At 42.3% G+C, this 25,413-nt stretch overlaps 1 protein-coding gene across 4 annotated transcripts in view; it reads right to left on the bottom strand.

The window, feature by feature from the left end:
* The window catches only part of DENND1B (DENN domain containing 1B), a 168,426-nt gene extending 143,863 nt beyond the window's left edge, over positions 1-24,563 (bottom strand). For all 4 annotated transcript variants that reach the window (XM_075422316.1, XM_075422317.1, XM_075422318.1 and 1 more), the window contains exons 1-2: positions 24,447-24,563; positions 21,750-21,814 (exon numbers count right to left, since the gene is read on the bottom strand). In XM_075422316.1, the coding sequence (XP_075278431.1) occupies positions 21,750-21,814; positions 24,447-24,463 (82 nt within the window). In that variant the 5' untranslated portion in view covers positions 24,464-24,563. The remainder of the gene's footprint in view (positions 1-21,749; positions 21,815-24,446) is intronic.
* Between the last annotated feature and the right edge of the window lie 850 nt (positions 24,564-25,413).

Raw genomic sequence — 25,413 nt, 5'->3', positions numbered from 1 at the left:
AGAGCACTATGCAAGCTCCAAACTCTTGTCGCAACACGCAGCTAAGTCAGCACACATCTTCAGACTCACTTGCGTCCCATCAGAACTCCTGTAACCATTCCTGACACTCATTTGCTTGACCCATTTTTGATGAACAAAGAATGGAGTACTTGAAGTATTTTTCCCCCTTGTTCATCCCATTCTTCAGTAGTCTCTTATTTTACGGTCAGAGGTTAAACTGCTGACCTCTCACCTTCAAGGCAAGTTTTTCCCCCCTTCCATAAAAGGTTTTTCACAGTGTGCAGCATTCGGATTAGCCCCTATCCCCTTGAACAAAAGCCATGCCTTTGTACTAGTGGTTTGGGCATGGAGTCCGTACATCAGAGGAAGCTGCTCCTACTTACCATTCACAATGACGATATTGTGAGGCCCCTCTAACGCCTCGTCTCTCAGTGTCTAGACTTTCACCCAACCAGCCAGCAAAAAGAAAATCCTGTAAGGCACTCAACTGAAAATTAACTATGGTATCCTGTTGTGAACCTGATGAAGACGTTATTTGAACATACGGTAAAACTTTCCATTGTTTAACATAAGGATAAGAGAAAAACTTTTAGAGCCCTAAGCTTTAAATAGTCATAGGGATCAATTCATTCATGGGTCAGTAAGAGCATTTTATTAGCAAGCAGCTACTGCTTATGTATGCCTTTAAAATAATGCACAGATTATTAAATTATAGTCAAGCACCTAGCATTCTGGGTATCTACACAGCCTAACTTTATACTCACTAAGGACACACTAAAGCAAAGCTCAAGACATAGGAGAAGAAGCGTATCTTCTAGAATTAATTGAAAGTATAGCACCAGTATTGCCCATAGTCCCAGTTATCTTCAGCAACTAAAATACTGAAGTAGGGCAACAGCAACATTTTATGCTTTGCTGTATGGAAGAGGATGTGTAAGTGCTCAGCATCACTTGTCATCAAAAAAAAAAAAAAAAAAAAAGGAGAACTCTGGGCAAGAAAGTGTATCTATAAAGTTAGAGTGACAAAAAAAAACATGGGATTTTCCAGGGTGTGGGGGAACCTATCCCACACCGCAATGACTTGTATTTTGCTTCTTTGTAACACTTCCATTTCTATAGCATAAATAATACGCAGTGGCAAGAAAGTTTAATGAAGTGGACTAACACTAATAAAAACACATTCTTTCATCTTGACAAAAAAAATCCACAAGCAGGCCACAAAAAACACCAAAACACTAGATCTGAGCAATATTTTAATGTTTGAATAAGCAGATAATATATTGTGAACCACTGAAAAAAAAATTTATTATGCAGACAAATAGATGTTTGCATCTTTGCAGAGTTCTTGCAGCCTCTCCTGAGTGTGTATGTTGGAAAGAGCTCCCAGGGCTGTGCTAGGAGAATCAGCCACAGCTAAGGAAACGCATCTGTCTCACCAGTTTCACCACCCTGCTTTCAAAAGAGAGCCAGAGTGTCTCAAAACAAGAGGCAAACGGATTGCTGTCTGGCATAGGTTGCTTTACTTGGGGAAGGTGAGTGTGCTTGCTTGTTTTCTGGGGTTTTTGTTTGTTTTTAAAGTATGTTTTGTGATCAAACAAGAAAGTATGAAATCATCCTTGTTATAACAGGGAAAACAAACAAAAAACCCCATGTTTATACCTTACCAGCTACCCCACCAGGCTGGTCATGGCAGCAGTATGTGGAAAGCAACAGGACTTGAGAGCCTGGAAACAAACACTACTGTAACTGCAATGCCCCAGCACGGGAATAACAGTAACCTCAATTCTCTCAACAGGTAGAAAAGGCTGGATTTGCGAAGGAGGCAGAAAACAGGGAATAACCTTCTCTGTCTTTATGGAGTATCAGACATCAGGTACACACCACTGCCCCTCTCTGCCACACAAGACAGTCGTGGTTAGGAAACCCCAGTGTTTTAATGTTCCTTGTAATGCCCTTTAAAAAAATCCCACAGAGGATAGCTGCCGTCATATCTAGAGACTGCTAGGTGTTATTATGTTTAGCTATAAAAATACTTAAGTCAGCCTCTGATGTGTTTCAGGCTCTGTGACGTTTTCTACGACGGGCCATGGGACTGCTGCCCAAGGAGACACGTATTGCACACTGCCAGCACCAGCAGCAACGCCTGCTGCGCTCAGCAACAGCACAAACACCCTCGGGCTTGCACTGAACCACTTCTACTTGGACATATCACACAGAAACCCCACCATACTGTCACTAATCTCCAGAACTGACACAAAGAAACAGTAATACAGAGGCATTTAGTATAACTAAATTGTAAAGGAAAATGGTTGCCTTCTACACCACTGGTCAGATACGTCTTCTGCTCCACACCCGCTGCACTCTGCCTTCTCTGCAGACAAGGTCTTCTCAGTGCAAGACAGCAATGCATACTCAACTTGATATATCAAAATTCAATTTAAACAGGCTGGCCAAATCAGTAACTAAAGGAGAGATTTCTCAAATCAGAACTTAACGGCATTAAATTCAAAACTGTAGAATAACTATTTTTCTCTGAAGCTGAGTAGTGCTTCACAGGAAACTCAGCTTCCCGAAACAACGCAGCTGCCACAAAAGAACTACAACGGAGGATCTAATACTATAATCCTGCTCATGGTACCAAAGCACTTGCTTGCTTATAGATAGTCACTGTGAGTGCAATTCAACAAGATGCACATTTTCACACGAAGGCTGGTCTGAGAGGATATATGCAAACTGATTTTAGATAGACAAAAGATCTGGGAAGGAACAAATCCAAAGCACTAGCCCAAGAGTACGACAATAAAAACAGATTTATTTTCTTATGCTGCATTACTATTTTCAGTTCTAAACCAGGTCACTGAAAGGAAAAAAAAAAAAAAAAAAAAACACACCTAACACAGGAGATTTAAAAATCAGAACACTTCAAAATTCTCCCTGTGGCTAGAAGTAAACATCCAAGATTCTTCTGCCTATACCGAAAATACATTTTGGGCCATTTTTATACTCTCTTCTCTGACCCCATGTTTTGCACCATAGCATCATGACAAACAGGGAAAAAATACTCTGAAATACTGCATTACATGAGATCAGACAACGCAGTGATTTGAAGCTCTAGAAACAGATATAGAACTCAAAAAGTTGTGTTTTAGAGGTGATGAAGTTTGTTTTTACAACTCTATATAACAATAAACAGCAGATCTTCCACCATGGGTAAAAGTGATGAAACACTTGCTTCCAAGCACTGGGCATGAGGGTGGGGGAACAGAATCATGAATCATCGCTCTGCTGCTATAGAAATCCATTACACAATGACACCCTGGATATTTCACGCAGCTATGACTGCCCTCTCCCAAAAAAAACCCAAAAAAAAAAAGCCCGAGAGAAGAATATGAACAGATTTATCATATGGAAAAGCACGTACTCATGGTCAGGCTTAACAAGTCACACTATTCAGGTTAGACAGCCAGCCGTGCGGGGATAAAAGATCAGCCACAGCGCAAGCAAAGATGAAGAGGAAATAGTTACTCCCTATTTCTTGTAATACAAAACCTATAACCCAAATGAATCAACAGTAGCAGGTTTAACACAAACAGAATGAACCGCTGCTCACAAACTGTGTACCGCAACCACAGACAGGACTGCCCCAGGATGCTGTGGAGGCCAAGAGTGTTAAGGAGGCTCAAAACCAAGCGTCCTTGCACAAGACAGGCCTGCTGCTGGCCACGAGAACAAAATGACAGCTTTAACCAACTTTCACACCTAAACACTCGACCACGGGTGTGCACGCCGGAGACAGGAAGCTGGCACAGACCAAGGCAGGCTCGGGCAGCGACACAGGGCATGCGGCACCCACCCCTGCCACACCACCAGCTGCCCCACACGGCTGGGGGAATGCACTCCTGCAAAGTCTGCTCCCGGTTGTTCTTCCCTACCTAGAAGGCTCGAATGGGGGAATGCACTCCTGCAAAGTCTGCTCCCGTTTGTTCTTCCCTACCTAGAAGGCTCGAATCTGTATTTTGACACGATTTCCAGTCTTCTTTCAGTAAGAAATACAAGAATGGCATCGCACCAGGAAGGCAACCGCAAGGAGCAGGCCTTGGGAGGCAGCCCTCCAAGCTCTTTCAGCCACCCCAAGGAAGGACAGAGCAGTTTTCATGGAGGCAAAAGGGGGAGCCTGACCCTTTTGGAGACCGCTAGAAATGGGTAACAGCTTAGCGTTGGGTCCACGCAGGAAAGAAGTTGCAGACAGTGCAGGAAAGGATTTGTATTTTAGACCAGGGGTTCATGTAGTTTGTCCCAAGCAGGCAGCCTTGTTTTCAAAGGCTGCACGCTGAGCTCCTCGCAGCAACATCAGACCTATTTTAAGCTGCCACATCTGGAAAGCAGAGTTTACCACACCTCAAAAGAAATTTTCTGGACAATTCAGCTAGATTCAGGTCATGCTGGCCACTATCATCAAAGCAGTGAAATGCAACACCTGCTGTGGCTAACGTCCACTGGTTTGATTAACCAGTGCTTTAACAGTTAGGCGAAAGGGGACACGCCTTCAGAGAGAGATCACGTACGCATTAAACAACAAGGAATGCAGATAATAACTCATCTGCAATGAGGAAAAAAAACAGAACCTTTACTTGTCCTGACAACGAGAAGCAACATCTTTCTTTTGCACAAACTGCTGAAAGATAAATTTTCAAACACAGAAGTCTAATTTAAGCATACGCTTCTGTTGTTCTCCAAATTACAGAGCATCTTCTTAACAAAAACCCTCAGTCACAACTTCCTCCCACATACACTTGCACCCAAAATTAAAACCAAAAATGAGAAGACAGCAAAACGAGGAACCAACTGCACTACAATACTGGGATACTTCATTAAGCTACTGAGCAAGATACTGAAATCTCATTTCTGATGTGCTAAGAAAAATTTCTTTTATAGACAGTATTTAAGAATCACCCTGCACAGATGACTTGGTTGACCTACTTTGTTCTCTTCTTCATCTATATGCTATTGTTTACCATCTTGTTCTTTCTTATACTTTGAGACAAAATTACTTGTTTCTCATTCTTGATCTACAAGTATATAACCAAATTAACATGTAAACAATTAGCAATACACACCATCCTGTAAGCACCACATGTAAGCAAGTACACACAAATGTACATCTAAAACCCTTCTTAACACTGACAGATACACAAAGAATTACTCATCTACCATCGCTTTTGGGGTCTTTAATAATTTTAATCTGTTAGGTATTGAAACTGCTTCAGAAAATGGGAGTTACAGTTCTACACGTACAAGGATAAGTTTTTAAGCCATGGTACAATGCATGAGTCATTTCAAGTACCACAAAACCCTGCAGCTAAATTTAAAAAGATTACTAAATATAATCCTCCAGTAATATTTGAAAACTACTTAAGAAAATTCTGACTACAAACTGTTCATTATCTCTGTCGAAAAGGTTCTAACAAAGTATAAGTGAATACATCACCCCGTAGTTTTGCTTTTGGAACAAAACTCTACAGCAGTTTAAAAAAAACCCCTTCACTTCAGTGTTTGTTATTTTTTTGCTAAATATACAGGAAGGCTTTGATAACAAAAAGAAAGCATATCAGATTCATCCATTTTTATAGTTCTTTAAAACATTGATCTATTTTTAAATCCTGTGTTTTCTGTAGAAAGCAATACTGATCTGCTATTAACAGAAGCAATTATCAGATGCTCTGAAATGCTAAAAATGCATTACGAATGTGGCAAAGTTTCTTCCTGAGCTAACAAGACCTCATAGTCTACTTCTCTACTCTCTGCACACTAATCTAGCTTTTATTGAATAAAAAGAAAGAAATCAAACTCTGTTATCTTAAATGTAACACATACATGTGTTACCTTGAACTCTGAGAACAGAGCTCAGCAATATTCTCCCCTCTAAAAACAAAGACATGAAGAGTGATGCTACACGCTAGCACAGTCCTAGTCTGCTCCCTGTCTTAAATCAGTCATTGCTCACTGGATTTTCTGTCCATGCTTCCTAGCTGCTCTCTGTATGCCACGGGGAACCATTCACCCATTAACAGTCATAGAAACCTCCTAGTTTTGCTTGGCCAGCTTTCTTACGCGGGACAAGTTTAGAGAAGCAAAGTAACACTGGGACTGTAGTACAAGTCTAGGCGACAGGAGTCCTTTCAGTTACCCCTGCCGCAAAGGGGATCAAAAGAAAGAGGTGCCAATTCACACCTCTTTCTTGGCAAGGCATCCAAGTCCCTAACCGTAAATCAGAAAGCAGAGTGGGTACCATTCTCACAACTGTTGTTCCTTGAAGAGTGACAAGGCAGTAAGTAACTACAGATATGTTTGATGGGCTATGGGTAAAACGGCATGCAGTTTTTAAACTACTGATTTACTGACTTCCCTGGACTATGAGTATCTTGAAACAACATCTTGCAAATGTGTTGTTGCATCAGGCAACATTAGCAAGTTTTAATGAAGCTTTTGGTAAATTTCATACTTGAATAAAGCCTAGAACAATTTTCTTTTTGAAGTTAGAGGTCAGCATCAAGCTGTAACTTTCACACAGATGTGCAGCTGAGGTGCTGCTGTGGTGCAAAGGTAGTATCAATACAGAGTCTTGTTTAATCTTTTCATTAGTAGATATTACAGCACTGCAAGGAGGTCACAATCACAGTCCCCTCATACTTCATGATATAATAGGTTCTAAAAAGGCATTTTTTCTGGTCTTTTTTTTAAAGGTTGTCTACTGCTTAAATATGTTTAAAAGCTTCTACAGTAAATTTTCTCTGCTGTCTTACCCGCCAAACTCACATTACTTGAAGTCAAAGAGTTGCTTTACCATAGACTTCATCCCCGTTGGCTCCTGCTTAAAGGGGAGCTCGTAAGAAGTGCTTTAATTATAGCCAAATACATTGCTAATTAAGGCTTTAGTCATCAATGAACAAAAACCAAACCAACCCAGGTCACTTTCTGATATTTTTTTGAAATATCAGTTTTATAATATTTACTTCAGGGGCAGGAAAAGTTAACACTTAGGAAAATTATTTAAATTCTCTATAATGCACTTATATCTTAATTTCCAACAATGAGAACCAGCATATATATGCCATTTTCTTAGTGGCCGTTTCACGACTGCTCATACCCTCACTGTTGCTTCATTTACACCAACATAATTTCTGTGCAGCCACTTAGTAACTAAGACAGCTTTTGTTTTCTCCTAGCTGCCCGCGGAATGACAGGCTGCAGAACAGAAGACAGTAATGCTTATCACTAGCACCAGAAAGCTACTACCAAGAAATGCACGGTGCTCAGTATTAATCATTCATTTCAAACTTGAAGCGTCTATTTCCTGTAAAATGCTATTCAAAGACTCGGCTTTTTTTGCAGAACTTGCCTAATGGATGCTTGTTAGCAGTAAAGCCCACTGATGTGGCCCACAGTAATGCATCACTTGGGCTTTCAGCGACGTGAAAGCCCAAATGTGTGACTTTCTTCACCAAAAGCCAAAGAGTGGCTTTCCTCACTCCCCTTCAGGGTTGACTGGTGCTTGCCCCTCCTACTAACACATGTAATGTGTGTTTTACCTGTGTGCAACCATCTTTTTTCTCCAGTTCAGCTGGCCCAACATCAGCGAGGTCCAACACGAATCTAGAATCATGTCTGGCCCTTACAATGTGGGGTTTTTTTTCATGCTATTCCCTTGGCACTGCTAAGTCAAATGAAAACATAAACCTCACACATGCAAAGGAGGAAGCATGCACAGTAACAGGACACTCAAAAGAGAAAAAAAAAAAGAAAAACAACACCAAAGAGCTAGCTCTGCAAACATATTTTGGAGTGAAAAGATTTTGTATCCTATTAATAACTACTGAGCCATCTAGCCACAAGTTCAGAAGGTATTCCATCTATTGTTTATGAAATGCTTTTCTTTGTTGACTTACAACCATTCAAAACCAGACTTGGTTGGTACTCTGGATAACACTGTTTTCTATCACCGTCTCTTTGGTGTATGAGACCAGTCTTCTGGGCACAGGAATTTCTAGAGGGGAAGACTGCAGTTCATCATGCATAAAGCATCCACACACCAGTGCATTCTATCAATGCCCATAACTTCTAACATGGATACATATGAAAGAGCATTCTTGTTTCATTGCTCACATATTTTATTTGACAATAATTAAAAATCATATTATAATGTCTGAGAATTTCAGACTTGAGGAGTCAGTGTATCTCAAACCACCATTTTCCATCACTGCTCTACAGTAAACATTTTCTTAAGAACCACCTAATGAAGTTGAAAACACTGATTTTAAATTCATCTCTCAGTCAGTAGATCTGAGAACAAAATCTGGCTCTCTGCCTAACCCTGCATATTTGCAATACTCACATCATTCCAGCATGTCTAGTTGATACACCGTAAAGTTAAACAACATCCTCCAGAAATGTTGGTGATCAAAGTATAAATATGATAGCGTAATTAAACTTTAGAGCTACTGATTTATATTTCAAATGCAGTTTCTCTGGTTTCTAAGCTGTATTATTTTCTTGTAACAGATCAATATTGCTCTGTTACAGGAATACTAATTTAAGATAACACACAGCATACACTATGATTTCTTTTTTGTTTTACATACATGACATCACTTTTAATATTCCCATGAAATAGATTAATTGAATATATACTGCTGGGACTTGAAAAAATTGAGGTTCTGGAACATCAATCAACAGAAAGCCACCTTCTTGCTTTCTGTAACACTTAATTGTTTAAACATTTATCTCAGATAGAGCAATTGGTATTTGTTTCACGATTTGCATTGTGTTCTGACCTACAAGCACAAAGCTACTATATTAACTGCTATGCTAAGTAATATATACTGTTCTACATAGCCAAAGGAACATTAACTAAATACGTGGAAAAAAAAAAAAAAGAAAAAAAAAATACCACAATCACTTTGGCCTCATTGCATACAAAGCACTTTGAAACATCAGTTTTTTTGCATCTATTGTTTATACTGCTCTGGCACTTTCTGTCCTAGCAAGACTTACTGTTTTGCTTGCTGAAAGATGCATATTTCAAGATGTACCGACAATTAAAACATACTGGTCATGCCTAAATGAATAATTTCTAGTGTCCAAATACACAACAGCATAACTCCAGTAGCAGAAGTACCCTAGCAGCACATGTCAGTATCAAGTTTATAGTGACATGTAAGGAGGAGTATATTATTATATTAAGATATAAGGAGTACATGATGAGACACGAGGCAAACAATGCACTTCTACCAGATTATAAAATCCCATTATGTTTCTAAGGCATGACGCGAGCAATTCTGATTTGCCTCCACACACAGCCCAGTTGTGTTCCCAGCAGGAATCAAGAAGAGCTGCGTATACTAATGGGATACATTTACTTTACACAGATTGGTTCTAAATGTTACAATACAACCGTAATGAGTGTCTCCGCAACTGTCCTAGGCTGAATTCATTTCAGGCTCTGTTTTACTAAAGTCATTAATGATGATGTGAACTGGTGAGTGCACAGATCATTCTGCAATCCCAGGCCACAATTTACTGATGACAGCCAAATTGTTATCCTGAATACTTGTGTGTCCCTTTAGATGGGCTATTGAGCATTTTAAAACTTGAGCAGCACATGAAGTACAGCCACTGCTCATCAGAAAGCCGAAATTTCTATTGGGTACTCCTTTCGTAGACAACACCTTATACCAAGGTTATCTTCATTTTCACACAGATTACCACACAAAGTATTTTTCCGTTTACAAGAGTCAAGCAATCACAGAAAGCATCACCAACCAAAACACCTGGGTAGGAGCCACACAAATGGGTTCTGACAGCACAAATGCTGCTACCAAGAAGTCTTCCGGGAAACGCAAAGAAAAGCAGTCTTTCAGAGCTGAGATACCTTCAGTCCCATGTTAGCAGAGTCAGGCAAGCCCGAAGATTGAACTGAAGTAATTTAGGGCTGGAAGCAAAGTACTTTTTCTAGAGCTTCAAAGCACACTGCAGTTTCAGATCTTTCTCATTGATTTAAAATGCAGATCATACACCAACAGACCAAGTGCATGTTCCCCAGCCACCTAACAGAGCAAGCGCCTGGGCTCTGCCCGTCCTCATGGATTTACTGGCCTCGAGCGCTCTGCTGTCCGCAGACAACATCAAGTCACCTACCTTGCTATTTCCAACCTTCATCCTACTTCACTTTCACTGAAAGTTCTGGTAGTTTAATTTATTTTTATTATTGGTTGATCTGGTTTATCCTGTCCTTGATCTTCCCCAAAAGTAGGAGCCAAAAGGATTTCTGTTTTGTTCACTGTTGAAAACACAATGCAAATCCCCTCCAAGGACTGCAAGGCCTGACAAGTATTCTCAATGACCAAGTAGTTGCTGGATGCTGACAGATCTCGCAAATGTCACACAAAATTGTTTGTTTAAAAAGAAGATATTCATCATCACTAGTTGCAGAGAACTTAAGACAAGCTTTGATTTCTTATGTTTTTCATTGCTAGTGAAAAATGTTTTCAGCCAGGCACTTTACAGGTGGTTATCTCAAGCATTTTTTTGTGTCACGCAGTTCCATAGTATTGATTTCTAACATCACAATGCAAAAGAATACATTTCAAATTATTCTTGGTAAAATACAGCATACTATATCAAGATTGAGAAAGAGCATTCTCTTTTTAAATTGCTTACTTATTAATTACACATGCTAGTTAGATCTGACTTTTTCTTCCCTGGCTGACACTTTACATAAACATTTTTAGACTAGACTTTGCAAGATGCTCTACTGGGCTCTGACCCCAAGTAAAAGTAGATGTAAACAAGGCCTTACATTGCATGGGACATGCCCATTCCCAGAAGCTAATATGGGTTTACCCAGATGCACCAATCAAAAATGCCTGATTGAAACTGCAACTGAATGCTCAGAACCTCACCTAACTCAGTTTCCAGCGCCCAAAAGCTTTCCCTGTCCTGGCACACAATCACTGCCATCACAGCTGCCCGTGACAGGAAAAGTTCTTTAGTTTCAGCTAAAGAAGTAAGTCACTAAGGAACTCAAGTCCCTTTTAATCTGGCAATATTCTTAGCAGGGAGGAGATACCTAGAATATGAATACCAGCAGAACTCCTTCCTGGACACAAAGTTTTTCAGAATTTCCCGTGTTGTGTCATGATACCATTAACTGTTTTCAGTTCTGTGAATTACTGCATGATACCAACCTAGTATAATTGTGCTCTTCAGACAGCATTTTGTTTACACAAAATGAAAATTTAATCTATCTCCAAACATGCAATGCCTTGAAGTGACCATGGTGATGGAGATCAAACTTTGAGTATTCGGGTTTTCCCTTAAGAGCTAAGCTTTACTATGTGAACAGAAAACTGGAAGGCACCAGCGAAGCTGTTGAACCCATTTCCTCAAGAAAAGGACAGGAGTTTAAGACAACCCCGATAATTCCAACACTCAGAGTACCCTAGAAGGCCAAAAGCCATCAGGAAGATGGCAGGAGACAGTAAGGGCATCCCTAGGGTTTTTTTCAGTTGAAAAAGCTGAACTGGCAACACATGTATTTTAAAAAACCCAAAAAACTTGAAATTAACACTCAGAGATGAAACAACAGCCTATGCCACACTGGATAGCATGCATACCCCACCAACTCCTCCCTATCAGACCTGTGTGAGAAACGTTTCCTGCAGGGTGCAGCAGCAGCCCCGCAGCTGAGCGTACCCACCCAGCAAGGCTGCCAGGTGCTGCTCACCTCACCAGCTGCTTTTAGCCGTGCTAGCTGTTTGAAGTGAAACACAAACAGCAAATACACACAGCTTAGGAGCCGAATGACCTCCGAAGGATAGGAAGAGGATGCATCAATGATCAGCTCTTGCTAGCGAGACTAAGTTACAGTAACAGCTTCCCTCTTGTCACTCCAAAGGCACAGTGGTCTCCCTCCATTATTTCAAACTCATTACAGACCTCCAGGTAAGTTTACAACTGTCACACAATCCTTGTCTTTTGCCTTTATGCTGCTACTTTTCCTTATTTTGCATTTAAACAGAACAAACACATTCACTGTAACACAAAACACTCTTTTATATTTGCTTTTTTATATTGCATCTTAACCCAAGGATATAAAAATGGTCATCGTTCTTCAACAATGCAACTCCATGCCTGGAAACAGCTGCCTTAAAATGTCAAGCTTTCCTTTGCAGCTTCTGAGGGAAACCACGCTTGCCTTACACCCGCTATCAGCACAGCTTCTCTGCATCAAGTGCAACTCTCACAACCCACTTAACTTAAATTCAACATTTAGCATCCAGTATTTAAATACGAAGACAACAGATTTTTGCATTTAGCTTGTCCTGTAACTGAGCAAAAGAATTGCCTCCTCACAAACGCAAACATTTGACTGTCTACACAATGACACCGACACCGTAACTTTACAATACTTAGATGTGTTCTAAAACAGGTTCAACTGGTACAACAACTAAAACCCTTGATGTGAACAGCATCTGAAGTCAGATGAATAGGAATATTAGCTATTATTCGCTATTAGAAGATATGGAGAAGTACTGATTATTCTTTGTGTCACTCTTTCCCATTCCGAGTTTAAGGAAAAATGCAATGGTAAACCAGCTATGGCAAAATACCTTGGTTATGACAACTGTGCCCCTATGATGATTAAAACTTGGCATTAACTAAGAAAGTTTGTAAAATATGTCCTAAAGTAAACACAGAAACCCTAACTAATACACTATTTTCAGACACAAGTTTGTCATTTTAGCTAGGTTTTAACCTACAACTGAATACCCGCTCGAATGTGTAAAGAAACCAGATCCAGATTCAAGCTCTAGGAAATATAATCTAAGGGCGTTGTTCAAGCCTTATTTCTAATTAAGGATTTAATACTTGGACAGTACCTTCCAAACAAGGATTAAGAATTTTGCAAAGGAAGACAGTATGACTGTAAACTGCTGCCTTGGCTTTCCCAGCCCAGGAAGCACAGCTACCACACCCAAAATCTTGTTCAGGCCTTTTTTCTCTCACCACTTCTGCTTTTTCTGTTCTCTTTCCCATATAAAGTTCAGTGTTAAGTTTTAATCTTTTCTCCTAAACCAGAATCATAAAATATAAGAAGTCTTTGTCCACCCAAATTATTGAGCTCTAAACACAGAGCTACAGTTCCAAGACACATGAAAAAACGTCAAAGGCAAATATAAGAAGTTAATGTTCTCAGCATTTTAGTACTGCATCCGTCAGTCACACAGAATCTTCCATCTTAAGTATGTGCCTGTAAATATCACGTTTTTACCTGGATCCTTGGGAGTTATCACACATCAGCCTACCACAAAAAATACAGATTCTTAACACATTAGTTGCAAAGCAGTGCCATGCTCAAATTACTCTTACTACACATAATAATTTTAAGGAATAACAACACAACTTTACTGGGAGAACTTCTTTTGGCTTCAGGGGTTTTTAAGCCCTTCCATGAACAGTTACGTAACTATTCCCTTTGTAGCCCTGATCATGTTGTATTTTACTTACAAACAGAAGCGTCTATCCGAACAGTTATACGATGCGCACATGCATCTACATGTATCTGCATCCCCAGATAATATCACCAGTGGCAAAGCAAAAAAGAATTAAAAAGACTGCTTCTGTGAACCAGACAGGAAACCCTACACTTCAGCCTCTTCAAGTCAGCGCTAGAGAGGGAGGTGTCTCCTGGCTTTGCAAAAAGCATTTTAAACCTTGAAAGTTTAACCAGTTTTCAAAGCTTTTTAAGCAGATTTTAAATCCTCCATACATGACAGACAAGTCATTAAACTACATGTGAAGAGAGCTAACAGCATAACACATCTCCTAAAGATCCTCTGTGCAGGATGGACTGTTCACTGTGTGGGAGGGCAGAAGCACGCTGACATTAGCTTAGAAAAATATGCAAACTCTTAACACTTCTGAATGCAAGCAATTTAAAAGCCCACAAACTATCCCCCAGGCAGCCATCTCAAATAGTGAAGTACTAAAATTAAATCTGAAAAAAGCATAGGAACACCAACTTTCATACTGATTGACTACATTACATGATACAAGTTGCTAGTTTCAGCTTATATTTAGTTTTACTCATACTAGTATGTCCACTCTACTGAATTTTATACAAACTTCTTTTCATAACAAGTTCATACTTGTATTAGTTAACTCATCAAGCTTTCCCCTTTTAATTTCAATGCCCAAAACCCAATCACACTGCTGAAAGTGGCATATGGCATTACGTGAAAAAAAGGACACAGTTGGGCAAATGCCTGCAGGGGAGTAATTCACCTCTGCCAGCACTGATACCACAGCACCTGCCCCCACGTAACTACAGCTGGAGTCTCTGGAGTAGAGCAGAGCCTGCTGCTCCTCCCAGGACCATCCTTTGGCTGCTGGGGAGTGGGGTCGTCCCTCCCCACTGAGGTCTCTTCTCTCTGGTGAAGAATGCAGGGGAGATAGGAGAAAGGGCTTCCTTGACCTATTTCTCCAGCAGCTCTCGCCCTTCTGCCTCCTACACACACATATCTGCACCCATCTCCAAATTACACATACATCCAAGAATCTCCGTAGGATGGTGGAAAAAAAAAATCCATAGGAAATGAGGCACTGAAGAGCAGCAACATTTTCCTCCACATTTTTTGCATCTGTTCAGAGAAACTGAAAGGTGGAGTGACTAACCCTCCATTTTTCAGTCTCCGGAGAGCATGAAAGGAAAAGGTAAAAAGCATCAAAATGCCAATCTTTATCTCAGATGCAAAATCAGTTGCCCACGTTGTTTGTGTTGTTCTTAATTCTCCAACATCCACTCTTTGCTAGTGACAGTCCAAACACACAGAAGACATTGTTCCTACCCTGAGGAGCTTCCCAATTAAATGAAATTTAAATACAATGAAAACATTCATTTAGACACGACTGCAGGGTTTAAAGTTATACCAAAGATTATAATTTATGAAGGACTTCCAGGTATGCTTGGTGTTTGTACATGAGAGCGCTTCAGTGAAACGCTGGCTTATATTCGTTGGTTTTGTCAAAAAGGACAAAAGTGATGCACAGTCTCAGGCACTACCTGCTTTTGCCCTCAAAACATTTACACAATCCTCAGCAAAGGACTGGGAAATATTCTGCTCTAATCAATCAATAATCCTGTAGAGAAACGAGGCTAGATTACATGTCCTCTTCCAAGCTTTTCAGGTACCACCACTTGAAAATTTCAACAGGAAAAACAAGAAACCGCCACAGGGAAGTAGCGCTAACCTAAATAACAACATATGAGTTAATGAGGTGGGGCAGGGGGGTGTTCAGCTTAATGAAACTTCAGAGGAGTATGGAAAGAAAGCTCTATTTTTTATATACAAAAACTGCACCCAAGACTGTGATCAGATAGCCCATGTTCTGAAATGGCATTGTACAAACTGAAAAAGCATCTTTAACTTTTTACTGGTATAAAACAAATTCTCATATGGTAACACAATATTTGAGACTAAAAATCTACAAACATATATGAGGCTTGTAAGAAAGCTTATCTAGTTCACAGCAATATATAGTTGGTCTTCATAGTTTCCTGAAGAACACAGCATGCTTTAAGAAGTTAGAGAAACCTAACTTTCTGTAGCCCAGTACTTATTTAGTATGCTTCCAGTTAAAGCCAACAGGGAAAAAGGTGGGCAGTATATAAAGAATGTATCAAAGTTCTACTTGCTCTTAAAAACAAATCCTGCAGACTTCTTCATGCACTACACTGACAGAATTATCTTTTTAATCAGGTTCAAGTGATGCTCTGCAAAAAAAAGTACAGCAAAGGAAAAGAGTTATCTGATCAGCTTGTTACACCCACAGGCTCAGAGTCTGTGGTTAATAAACAGCTCTCTAAAGTGATGGAAAAAAAAGAAAAAAATAGTGCTTGCTCCGACCACAATCCTGAAAGCAGCTTTGGAAGACTCTTAATCAAAACCCTACCAAAGCTAGACAGGTTACTCATGGACATTAACTACCAACTGCACTAAACTTTTTTTCAGAATTGGGACCTTCCTGGAACTACATATCTTACTAGTACCTTACAGCCCACAATCAAATGTCACACAAAGAATTTTGCATTTCTGGCCTAATTCCTGGACTTAATTCATATAGTTCTTAACTCCACCAATATACGACGGAGCTGGTTTTTATTACTTTTCCTCAAAAATTTAATAAAAAGACAACCCTTTAAAGAAAGTAGCTTACAGATCATGCATCACTAAGATTTATTATCATTCTGGCACAGGCAAGATAAACTACAGGAGCTAGTCATGCAATTCAACACAATCTATCAAACATCTTCTCTGAAAATCATGTATCTAGCCTTAGAGCTACAGAAGGCTTCCTAGCACTTAAAGAGGAAATAGAGACAAATCAATCAAATTTCAAGCCTTGTATAAATATAAGTAAACAATTATTCTTTGCTTGAACAGAAAATGAACTGCTATTTCAAAGGGATTTTCAAGTAAAACTTGAACAGTCAGGACCAAAGCAATCCTAGACCCAAACCACACCATTCAGTGGCTGAATTTCCTGGATACTACCTGCACACCCCGTGGAGCCTTTTTGTTGCTTTTCATATATGCTATAATCAAAGAAAATGAAGGTGTAGCAAACAACACTCTCAACCACACAAACTGAAACCAGTCTTAATCATCTTCTTCTTGGGAAACCGTGGACAGAAATGCTGAAGATCTTACATTCACAGAGGTTTCTGCACATTGCCTTTCTATATTGCTAGCTGCTGTATTGGCATTGCCTTTTGTGTCTGGCCTCTGCAAACTAGTTTTAATAAAATCAATATAGAACATACAGTTTATAGAATGAGTTAAATTACTAACTTTATCCTTGCACACTTCACCAAAACTTAAAGTTTGGCCATATATATGTGTGTATGCACATACTGTATATGTTTGTGTATTCATAGGTATAGATATATAGATAAATATACCCTCTTCACGAAGATTACACCGGCATTATTATTTTGGACATGCCCTGTGGAAGAGTTCAGAAACATCAACTTTCCAGAAATTCAGTTTACTTTCATGATGGAAGGACCTGGACAGAAAAAAAGGAAAGGGGGGGAGGAAGCCGCAGAGTGCTTTGGTTAGCCAATTTGTAGGCTCAAGCACATCTTACAGCACCAGGTGCAGCTAACTTTGAAGAGAGTGCCAGGAGAAGAACTGCTGTAGGTGCAGCTGTCATACAATCTTGAACCTGGGACAAGCACACAGGACAAGTGCAACACTGCATTACTCTCGATACTTGGAAAGGGTGATTCAGCTCGAAGCACAAAAAACTTGCATCTTTCTACCCAAAAGCTGAAGAGCAATGCTCATCTTAAAATAACACCACAGCTTCGATAATATTAGTATCTGTTACCAAGTTGCACTCTGGGTCTGTAAGTGAAAATTTAACACAGAAGGCCAGCTGATGATGTGAAAATGGGCAAACGTTTTCGCTCTTTCTTTTGTTTGCGTGTTCATTAAGGAGCAGCACAGGAAAGAACCACAAAAATCTGCAAGCGCCTGGGAGGCAATGTAAAACCTTTTGCTACAAGGTGCTACTGACACTGCAAGCCAAATTCACAATTAACAAATATTGGGCTGTTAGAATAGCGTAGCGCTCATCTCCCAGTCGCTTAGCAAACTCTGGTGAAGAGAAGTTAACTCATCTCAAAGTTTTGCAAGAATCAGGTTATGAATTTTGCCAAGAAAAAAGTTGCCAAACTAAGTTACTATGTTTCAACATATCATATTAACTGATGCTCACCATCTTAAACATGCCCCAAAGGACTGGAAGTTACAACACGGGCTACGGGCTACGCTCTGATTTTGGGCCTACCAGGTTTTTTCCTCCTCTTTGGAATATATGCTTCAACTGCCCAATTAAGTACAGCTGAAATGTAACTTTCAAGGTAAAGTCTTAGGTGTAGTATAGCATCAAAAGCATCATTTACTCTGAAAATACAGTAAGTGATATATTCTAAATTGTTGAAGGAAACATCCTATTTTGTGCTAAGAGTAGGCATTAAGCCCCAGTAATGGATTTTTATTTTAACATAACCCAAGTGAATAATGAAAAAAGCTTGTCAGCAACAGCAAAAATTGTTACAATTCACGCTATTAGTTCAACAGCATGCTCAATCATAAGAGTATTTATGTAAAGAGTACCCTTTCCTCTCGTCTGCCCCAAAAATGAGAGAAAAGCCAGAAGGTCACTATTCTAGCAACGCTACTGTGCACCCCTGTAGTTTAAAACAGAGAGGACAGCCCAAAAGGATGATCTACTCAGTCAAGAACACAGTATTAAGAAATAAATATTGAAGTATGTAAACTACTCTTAAATCACAAAAAACAGGTAGCCAATGGGAAAACAAAATTTTGTTCCAGCTATAACTGAAGACATGCTAGCACGACTGAGCCTGTAATCAATTCAGGAGCTACGTACCATACGCAAAGCGATAACTTTACATTAACCTACATGAAACCTCTTAGGTGTTTACATTGAGTAGAAAACAATGTTGGAAATAATTAGTGGAATGATTTAAGAGCAGATTTTATAATACATATAAACCTTGCTGCATTTTGTGCATGTATGACCCTTTATAGCTGGAGAAGCCCTAGACATTGTCAGATCCGAAAAATTAACATTCCTTGAGAGCTATGCTATGATTAAGAAGTTATCTAAAAATACTTTTCCAAAAGTATAATAATTTTAACAGCAAAAATTTTCATCATCTCACACCATTGCAGGCATATAGCATCCTCATAAAAACATAATCTTATTAATAACTACACATGCAGTTGGGCTGCCTCATTTTTTATTTCTTAGAACAGTTACACATTGGCACAGGGAAATTAAAATGCAGCAGAATGCACTCTACAGCAAAGCTTGAAAAGAAAAAGCTTAAAGATACATGGGCCACATTAAGGTCTTCCTCTCTCCTAAGTCGGCTTCTCCTGCTGCTCACTCATGCAGGGAGATCATAATTTTGTGGCTGTGATATTTCCACGGCAACACTGGTGACAGTGATGTCACAAATTCAGCCCTGACATAGCTTCAGGATCAAGTACAAGGAGCAGATGGGATGCGAGGGAGAAAGCCCCTATTTAAACACAAATCTCTTTCATAAGAAAGAAAGGCATGAGCAAAGAAACAGGTGAATAGATCACGTTTTCAAGTATGATATATTCAAAAGATTATCCTAGCATGCAAATCTATTTAAAGGCAAGACCTACAATGCAGGGTAACTGTCAAATTTGTTAGGCCTTATAATAAACCAACCTTGAAAGCCCCCTGTTTAGCATGACAAGCCTTGTGCTCCAATTCTAAAGTGGCGGTGAAGACAATACACTTTTGTCCCTTATGAATTTCCTTTAAATAACTTTAACATTCAGATATATTAATTTGATACATCACTCTGTTCATAATACTGTATGTAAATATGATGTCAAGCCCTTACTGAACTGAGCTTGCTATCTGAATTAGATATAATATGAAAGGAATTAAAATGAATCCCAGATGGGTCACCAAGTACAGCAGGACGATAACTGGAATATTCAGCCAGCACAATCTGATCAGTAAAAGGGGTCTGTACTGTGCTGCTGATCTGCGGATTCATGCAGGAATCAATACAACCTCCAGGCCAGCTGAAACACCCCTAAACCCCTCACCGGTCACACACCGCAGGCTCCAACACTACCGGTATCAGACCTCCTCTCTGCCTTTGGCCACCGCATGGACAAACAGCAATCGACCAATGCAGGGTAGAAGGGATGACAGCAAAAAGTGGAACAGAAGACAGCGCGCCCACAATACAGTCACAAATACAGTCTCCACATTAGGTCAGGTCACAGTTCAAGGAGATACACAGATTTCTTAGACAGACTACTCTCCACAGAGGACAACTGACCAACAGCATGAAATGCCCACCGAGGGAGGCAGGGGAAGTGACTACGATCACAATTCAGGCATACGAGGTCATTCACAGAGCCGCAGGAGTGGTTTCTTACGGTAGCAGAGGCAGAAAGATGCAAAACAAAAATCGGAAGTCAAAAGGGAGATAAAAGGAATTAGAAGGATATAGATCCATGTTCTGATCACAGAAGAAAAAACCTCACATTTTTCAATATTTCAAGATGAAGACCAGAAAGGATTATCAACAGACTAGCACTAACGAGGGAATGGAAGAAAGGGAATAAAATCTGCAGGTTGAAGCTGGGCCTAAGCCAAGATGAGAACGGGCCCCCAGGAAAGGACGTCAGGTGGAGGGAGAGGCTAAACGCACAATGGAAGGAGAACAGATCAAAAGTCAAGCAGCAAAGCAGGGCTCACAGACATCATCTATGAAATTATTCAGGTATAAACTGCAAAAGGGAGAGAACAGAAGGTAAAACATTCCATGATACAAACCACAACAATAATCAGAGAGCTAAGACAGACCATCTGATTCCCTAAACCATGACTGTACCAACAGCAAATCAAAAAAGCAGGCAATAAACCGAAGGACGCTGGCTGGCCACAACAAAAGTGACAATGCCCAAGGACTGCGCCAGGACCAAGATGTCATCCCACACCTAAATGAACAATCTCACGAAGAGAAGAAAAAAAAAAAAAAAGAGCAGAGGAACTTGAGGTATCAATAATGGATAACACATGATACAAAAGGTACAGAAAAGCCTGCTGGGATTGTCAGGGAAAGACCTAAAGATCTACAAAAAAAATTTCAAGCTAAACAATTGTAAACATATTAGGCACATACCCATGTCAACACTAATGGAAATTTAAAAAAAAAAAAAGGAATAGTCTGGGGCTATAAACTTCTACAGGCTTCTAACGTGTTAGAGCAGTAAACTCTGGAAACAGCATCCATTAGCACAGCAGGATAAGAAATATACTCAATTTTAAGACGTAGTTTATTGTTTTTACAATTGTGATTAAGACACAGCTGTTGCAGACTAACGTGACTACAACACGACGCCAGCAAGACTTCTTCTCTCCCTGGTTTTTTTATAAGGCCGACAACCCCGGATGAGAACACGAACCGAGTTCCCCCAATGGACTTTCTAGAGGTCACTTTAATTTCAGCACTGGAAATACCATCTTCTTTTTACCCAAGAGGAAAAAAAGCCTCTCTCGGATAGCTCTTGCACTACTACATCTCTTTTACCATGTGTTTATAGAGACATGAAACTGACGGCTAATATAAGCACTCATTGCTGTTCATATCACATATCAAACCAAAGCAGCTGCCAAACATGAACTAGAAAGAAAGTCTCTTTCTGTTGTTCAGAAAAGAACTTACTTTCTCCCTATCACACTGATCAAAATTAACATTCCACTGATAGACAGAAGTCAATTGTTCTGCTAAAATGAAATCTGCTACAACAAATCAACACTTTAAGGCTTAAGACCTGTAGAAGATGCATTTCAAGTCCAAGCTTTGCAAGTATTTCTCAGAACAAAAATATTTTTACCATAGCCAAAATGAAAATATAAAAATAAAAACCCACAGCTATGAATTAACACATTAATAGATTTTAAAAGGCAATAAAATAACCAATACAATTCCAATGCAACAGCAATTCAAAACATACAATGACACCAGATCAGGACACAAACTATTTTTTTCCACCTCTCATTTCTACAAATAAGTATCAATAAGCACGGTATATTACCTTCTTTTTCAGATGCTTGGCATTTTACTTTCAGTACCAAATCAAAGGTACGTTCTGGATTTTCCCTAGAAGAAGCAAACACAATTGATTAATCATATGTGTTTCAGGTACTGTTTCGACCACATTAGATCTTATCCATTCTATTTGTGCAGAATAAAATCAAAATCAATTGAAATTTCACTAAAATAAAATTAAAAATCAGATTAGTTCTAAGGAAGAACCAAAGAGTCACATTTCCCTGTACAGCCTTAAAAAAAAGAATGAGGAAGATAAACAAGCTAAACTGTGTGATTTATCTAAGTGATACTGTCACTGCCTTACATATCAAATAGCTTTTAAGTCACTCCATCATACCATGTCTAACAGTTGGTAAAAAAATGAGACTAAAATCCTTATCAATCAATCTAAAAGGTATTAATAGTCGCCAGCCGCCTTTTCTAAAGCTAGTCTTTCTTTCTACTTAATAGGAAAACACATCATTAGACTGCCATTTTAACTCAACGAATTTAGCCACTACCCTTTAAAGGCATATGACTACCACTGTAAGGATCACTTAGCTCCCTCTTTCACTAGATATCGATCGTTGACTGTGACTTCGAGGCTGAATCTTGGGCATGATTCAGTGAGCAAGAAAATATTAATGCAATAACTAGGGATGGACGCGATCTCAAGCTAGCCAGGAAGATGGAGCCTCCATATCCGCTGCAGGCATCACAGCCAGCTCTGTGTGATGGCCAGTGCCTTTCACCCCCTCAGTAAACACACACCTGATAATCATGACCCACATATGCTAATAGCAATTAACACTCAACCTAACCCCAAACTAAATATTTATTAAAACAGCTCTAAATGCCATTACTATAACACCCACCTCTCTCTGCCTACCAAGCACACTGCTATTTATATTAAAAACAAGTGGTATAACCGCACCCGTATCAATTATCTATTTAACCACATAAAAGGCTCACACTTGAACTCCCTTCTCGGTTAGTGCTCTCACTGAAGTCAGCTGGAGTTTTAGGCAAATAAAAAGATCCAGGACTTAGTTCTTCAAATAAAGCATGCAGCAAATTAACACACTGCAGTTTCCTTCAAGAAAGTTCTGAAGGAAATCCAAAGGCTGAGCTGGGGAAAATTTCAGCTGTCATGAATTAATTGATTCAGTACATGCTTTCACTGACCTTAGCACCATCATCAACTGAGATATGCAATTATAGTCTAATTCAGGTTATGGAGACATAACACCCTCCTATCACAATCTTTCCTCGCATGGTGTTTTAAAGTCTTCAGTTGGGAGAATGCTGTATCTGCTGATCCTATGCGTAAGAGATCGAATTCTGCTCTGAGTCACAACAGCCTAAATCCAGGATATTGGAGATCTACTCTGGTATTAACGTCTGTCCATTGCTCCTCTGGCTGGTGAGCGGATTCAGAATGAAACTGCTACGGCTTGGCTTTGTTGGGCCACCTAGAAGAGCGAACCACAAAACCCCTTCCTCTAGAAGAAGTGACATCTCCCCATGACGTTACTCTAGTCCAGGCGCTGGCTTTATACTCCCAGGCCGTTTTCCCCTTCCTCTTCTTCCTAACCAGACCACACAACGCTGGGTTGTTAACGTGAATCGGCTCAAGTGTTACGAACAGCGAGGGAGTGCTCGTACCTCAGCTCCTAGCTGGATTGCCCTCGCGAAGACAGCTCTTTGAAGTAACACTGCCTTCCGTCTTTCACTATACCACTCCAAATCTGCTTTTGCAGAAAAACGCTTCGAAGTTTACTCTTCACATCCCACTATGCGTAGAAGTGTCAAAAATGTGCCAAACTCATCTGAGAATTGTCAGACTGTCTCTCATTTCCTTTACAGCTAACCATTAGCAGCCTGCTTATTCACCGTGTATTCACACCGAGATTTCTGTCAATTCCTGCAGCCCGTGCTTAACACCTCGGCGGTTTCCAGCGCCAGCAGGACCGGGCGGCCTGGTCCCGGCTCTCCCGAGGGGGAAGGCTGGACAGCGGTGCCTCCAGACACCCAGCAAGCCCCTTCTGCCCCTGCCATAACGGCGAAAAGCAGGTCTGCAAGGACCGGAGAGACCAGTGCCGCAGCCCCCTGCCCGCCGGCGGCTGCAGGCCCGAGGCAGCTCCGGCGACCCAGGCCGGCAGCCGGGCCCGGGGGCTGGGGCCGCGCCCCCCGGGAGCCCGCCGCCACCATCTCGCCCCCCGCCCTCACGGGCCACGGGCCGGCAGAGCGCAGGCACCGCGCCGCCCGCCCCCGGCACCGCTCTCCCGGCCGGGCCGGCGGCCGCAGCCCCGCGCTGCCCCACCGCTGCGGGAGGGCGGGGGCCCGAGGTCCGCGGGCGGGCCGGGAGGGGGCGCGGGAGCGGCCGCCGACGCTGCAGCCGCCGCCTCCCCCCCCTCCGGGTCGGGGCCGGGGGGCGCCGCCTCGCCGCCGCGCTCCCCCCGGCCCGGCCCGGCCCCGCTGCCTCCCGCCCGCCCCGCTGTCACTCAGCGGCCGCGGCGCGCCCGGCCCCTCGCACGCTCCCGCCGGGTGGGCTCCCCCTCCTCCCCTCCGTCCCCTCCCTCCCTGCCCGCCGCCAGGCGCGCCCGGCAGGCCGGGGCGGTGGCGAGGCCTACTCGCTGGCTGCCTGCCGCGGAGCTCGGCTCGGCCCGCCGCGCCTGGCAGCCCCCCCCCCCCGACTCACTTGAACCTGCTGTCCATGGTCACATCGCGGGCCCCCGGCGGCGGCCCCGGCGCCCCCAGAGAGAAGCGCCCCGCCCGGCAGGGGCGAGGGGGCAGCGCCGGCCCCTCTGCCCGCGGCGGCGGTTCAGCGCTGCGGCGGCGGCGGGCGGCGGCCCATGGCTGCTCCGCTCCCCCGGCTCGGGCCGCGACTGCAGCGGGGCGGCGGCACCGCCTCCTCCCGCCGTCTCTCAGTTCCTGTTGCGGCCGCGCCGGCACCTTGTGGGAACCAGGAAGCTCCGCGGCGGCCGGGGGAGCCGCCGGGGCCGGTGTCACCTGAGCCCGGCGGGGGAGGGCCGGGGGGCGAGCGGGAGGCGGCGGGGACCGCGGGGCCTGCCCGGGGGCGGGCGGCAGCCGGCCGCTGGCTGAGCCGCAGGTGCGGCGGGCCCGGCCTGGGACGGCCGCGGCCCTTCGGAGGTGGGCTGGGGCCGGGCCGGGCAGCGCGGGGGGCGGCGGCGGTCGTGTTTTACCTCACGGACACCGCCCGCTGCGCAGCGTCCGGCGGGTGCCCGAGCCGCGGCATCGCGGCGTCCCTTCGACGTTCGTTGTGCACAGCGGGGAAGTGGAGCTTCTCGTGCTAAAGGTCCTAAGTTTTTAATTAAACCTGCTTTTATTTTTACCGGTGCTAAACAAGCAGTCTCCCGAGGCGCTGGAGCAAACGCACTGTCCCCGTCCCGTAGACGCCCACCAGAAGCTTTTATACCCTCGAGTGCTCCCGGCGAGTCTGGAAAGCAAGGAAAAACGACGCCGTCCGTGAGAGGCTTCCCGGCCTCATCACCCGAGAGGCACCCAGCAGCCAAATCCCCCCGACACCACGCTTCCCTCACTGGCAGAGCACCACTGCCGTGAGGCAGCGTCTGAAATAGGTGCTGCGGTACGGGGCCAAAGAAAAAAACGTCAGCCGTTTCATTCTTCCTCCAGGAATCAATCAT

This window comes from Opisthocomus hoazin, chromosome 6 (assembly GCF_030867145.1).
Source record: "Opisthocomus hoazin isolate bOpiHoa1 chromosome 6, bOpiHoa1.hap1, whole genome shotgun sequence".
Lineage (NCBI taxonomy): Eukaryota > Metazoa > Chordata > Aves > Opisthocomiformes > Opisthocomidae > Opisthocomus > Opisthocomus hoazin.
Note: the sequence above shows the minus strand (reverse complement) of the source record. Positions and strands in the feature narration are given on the sequence as shown.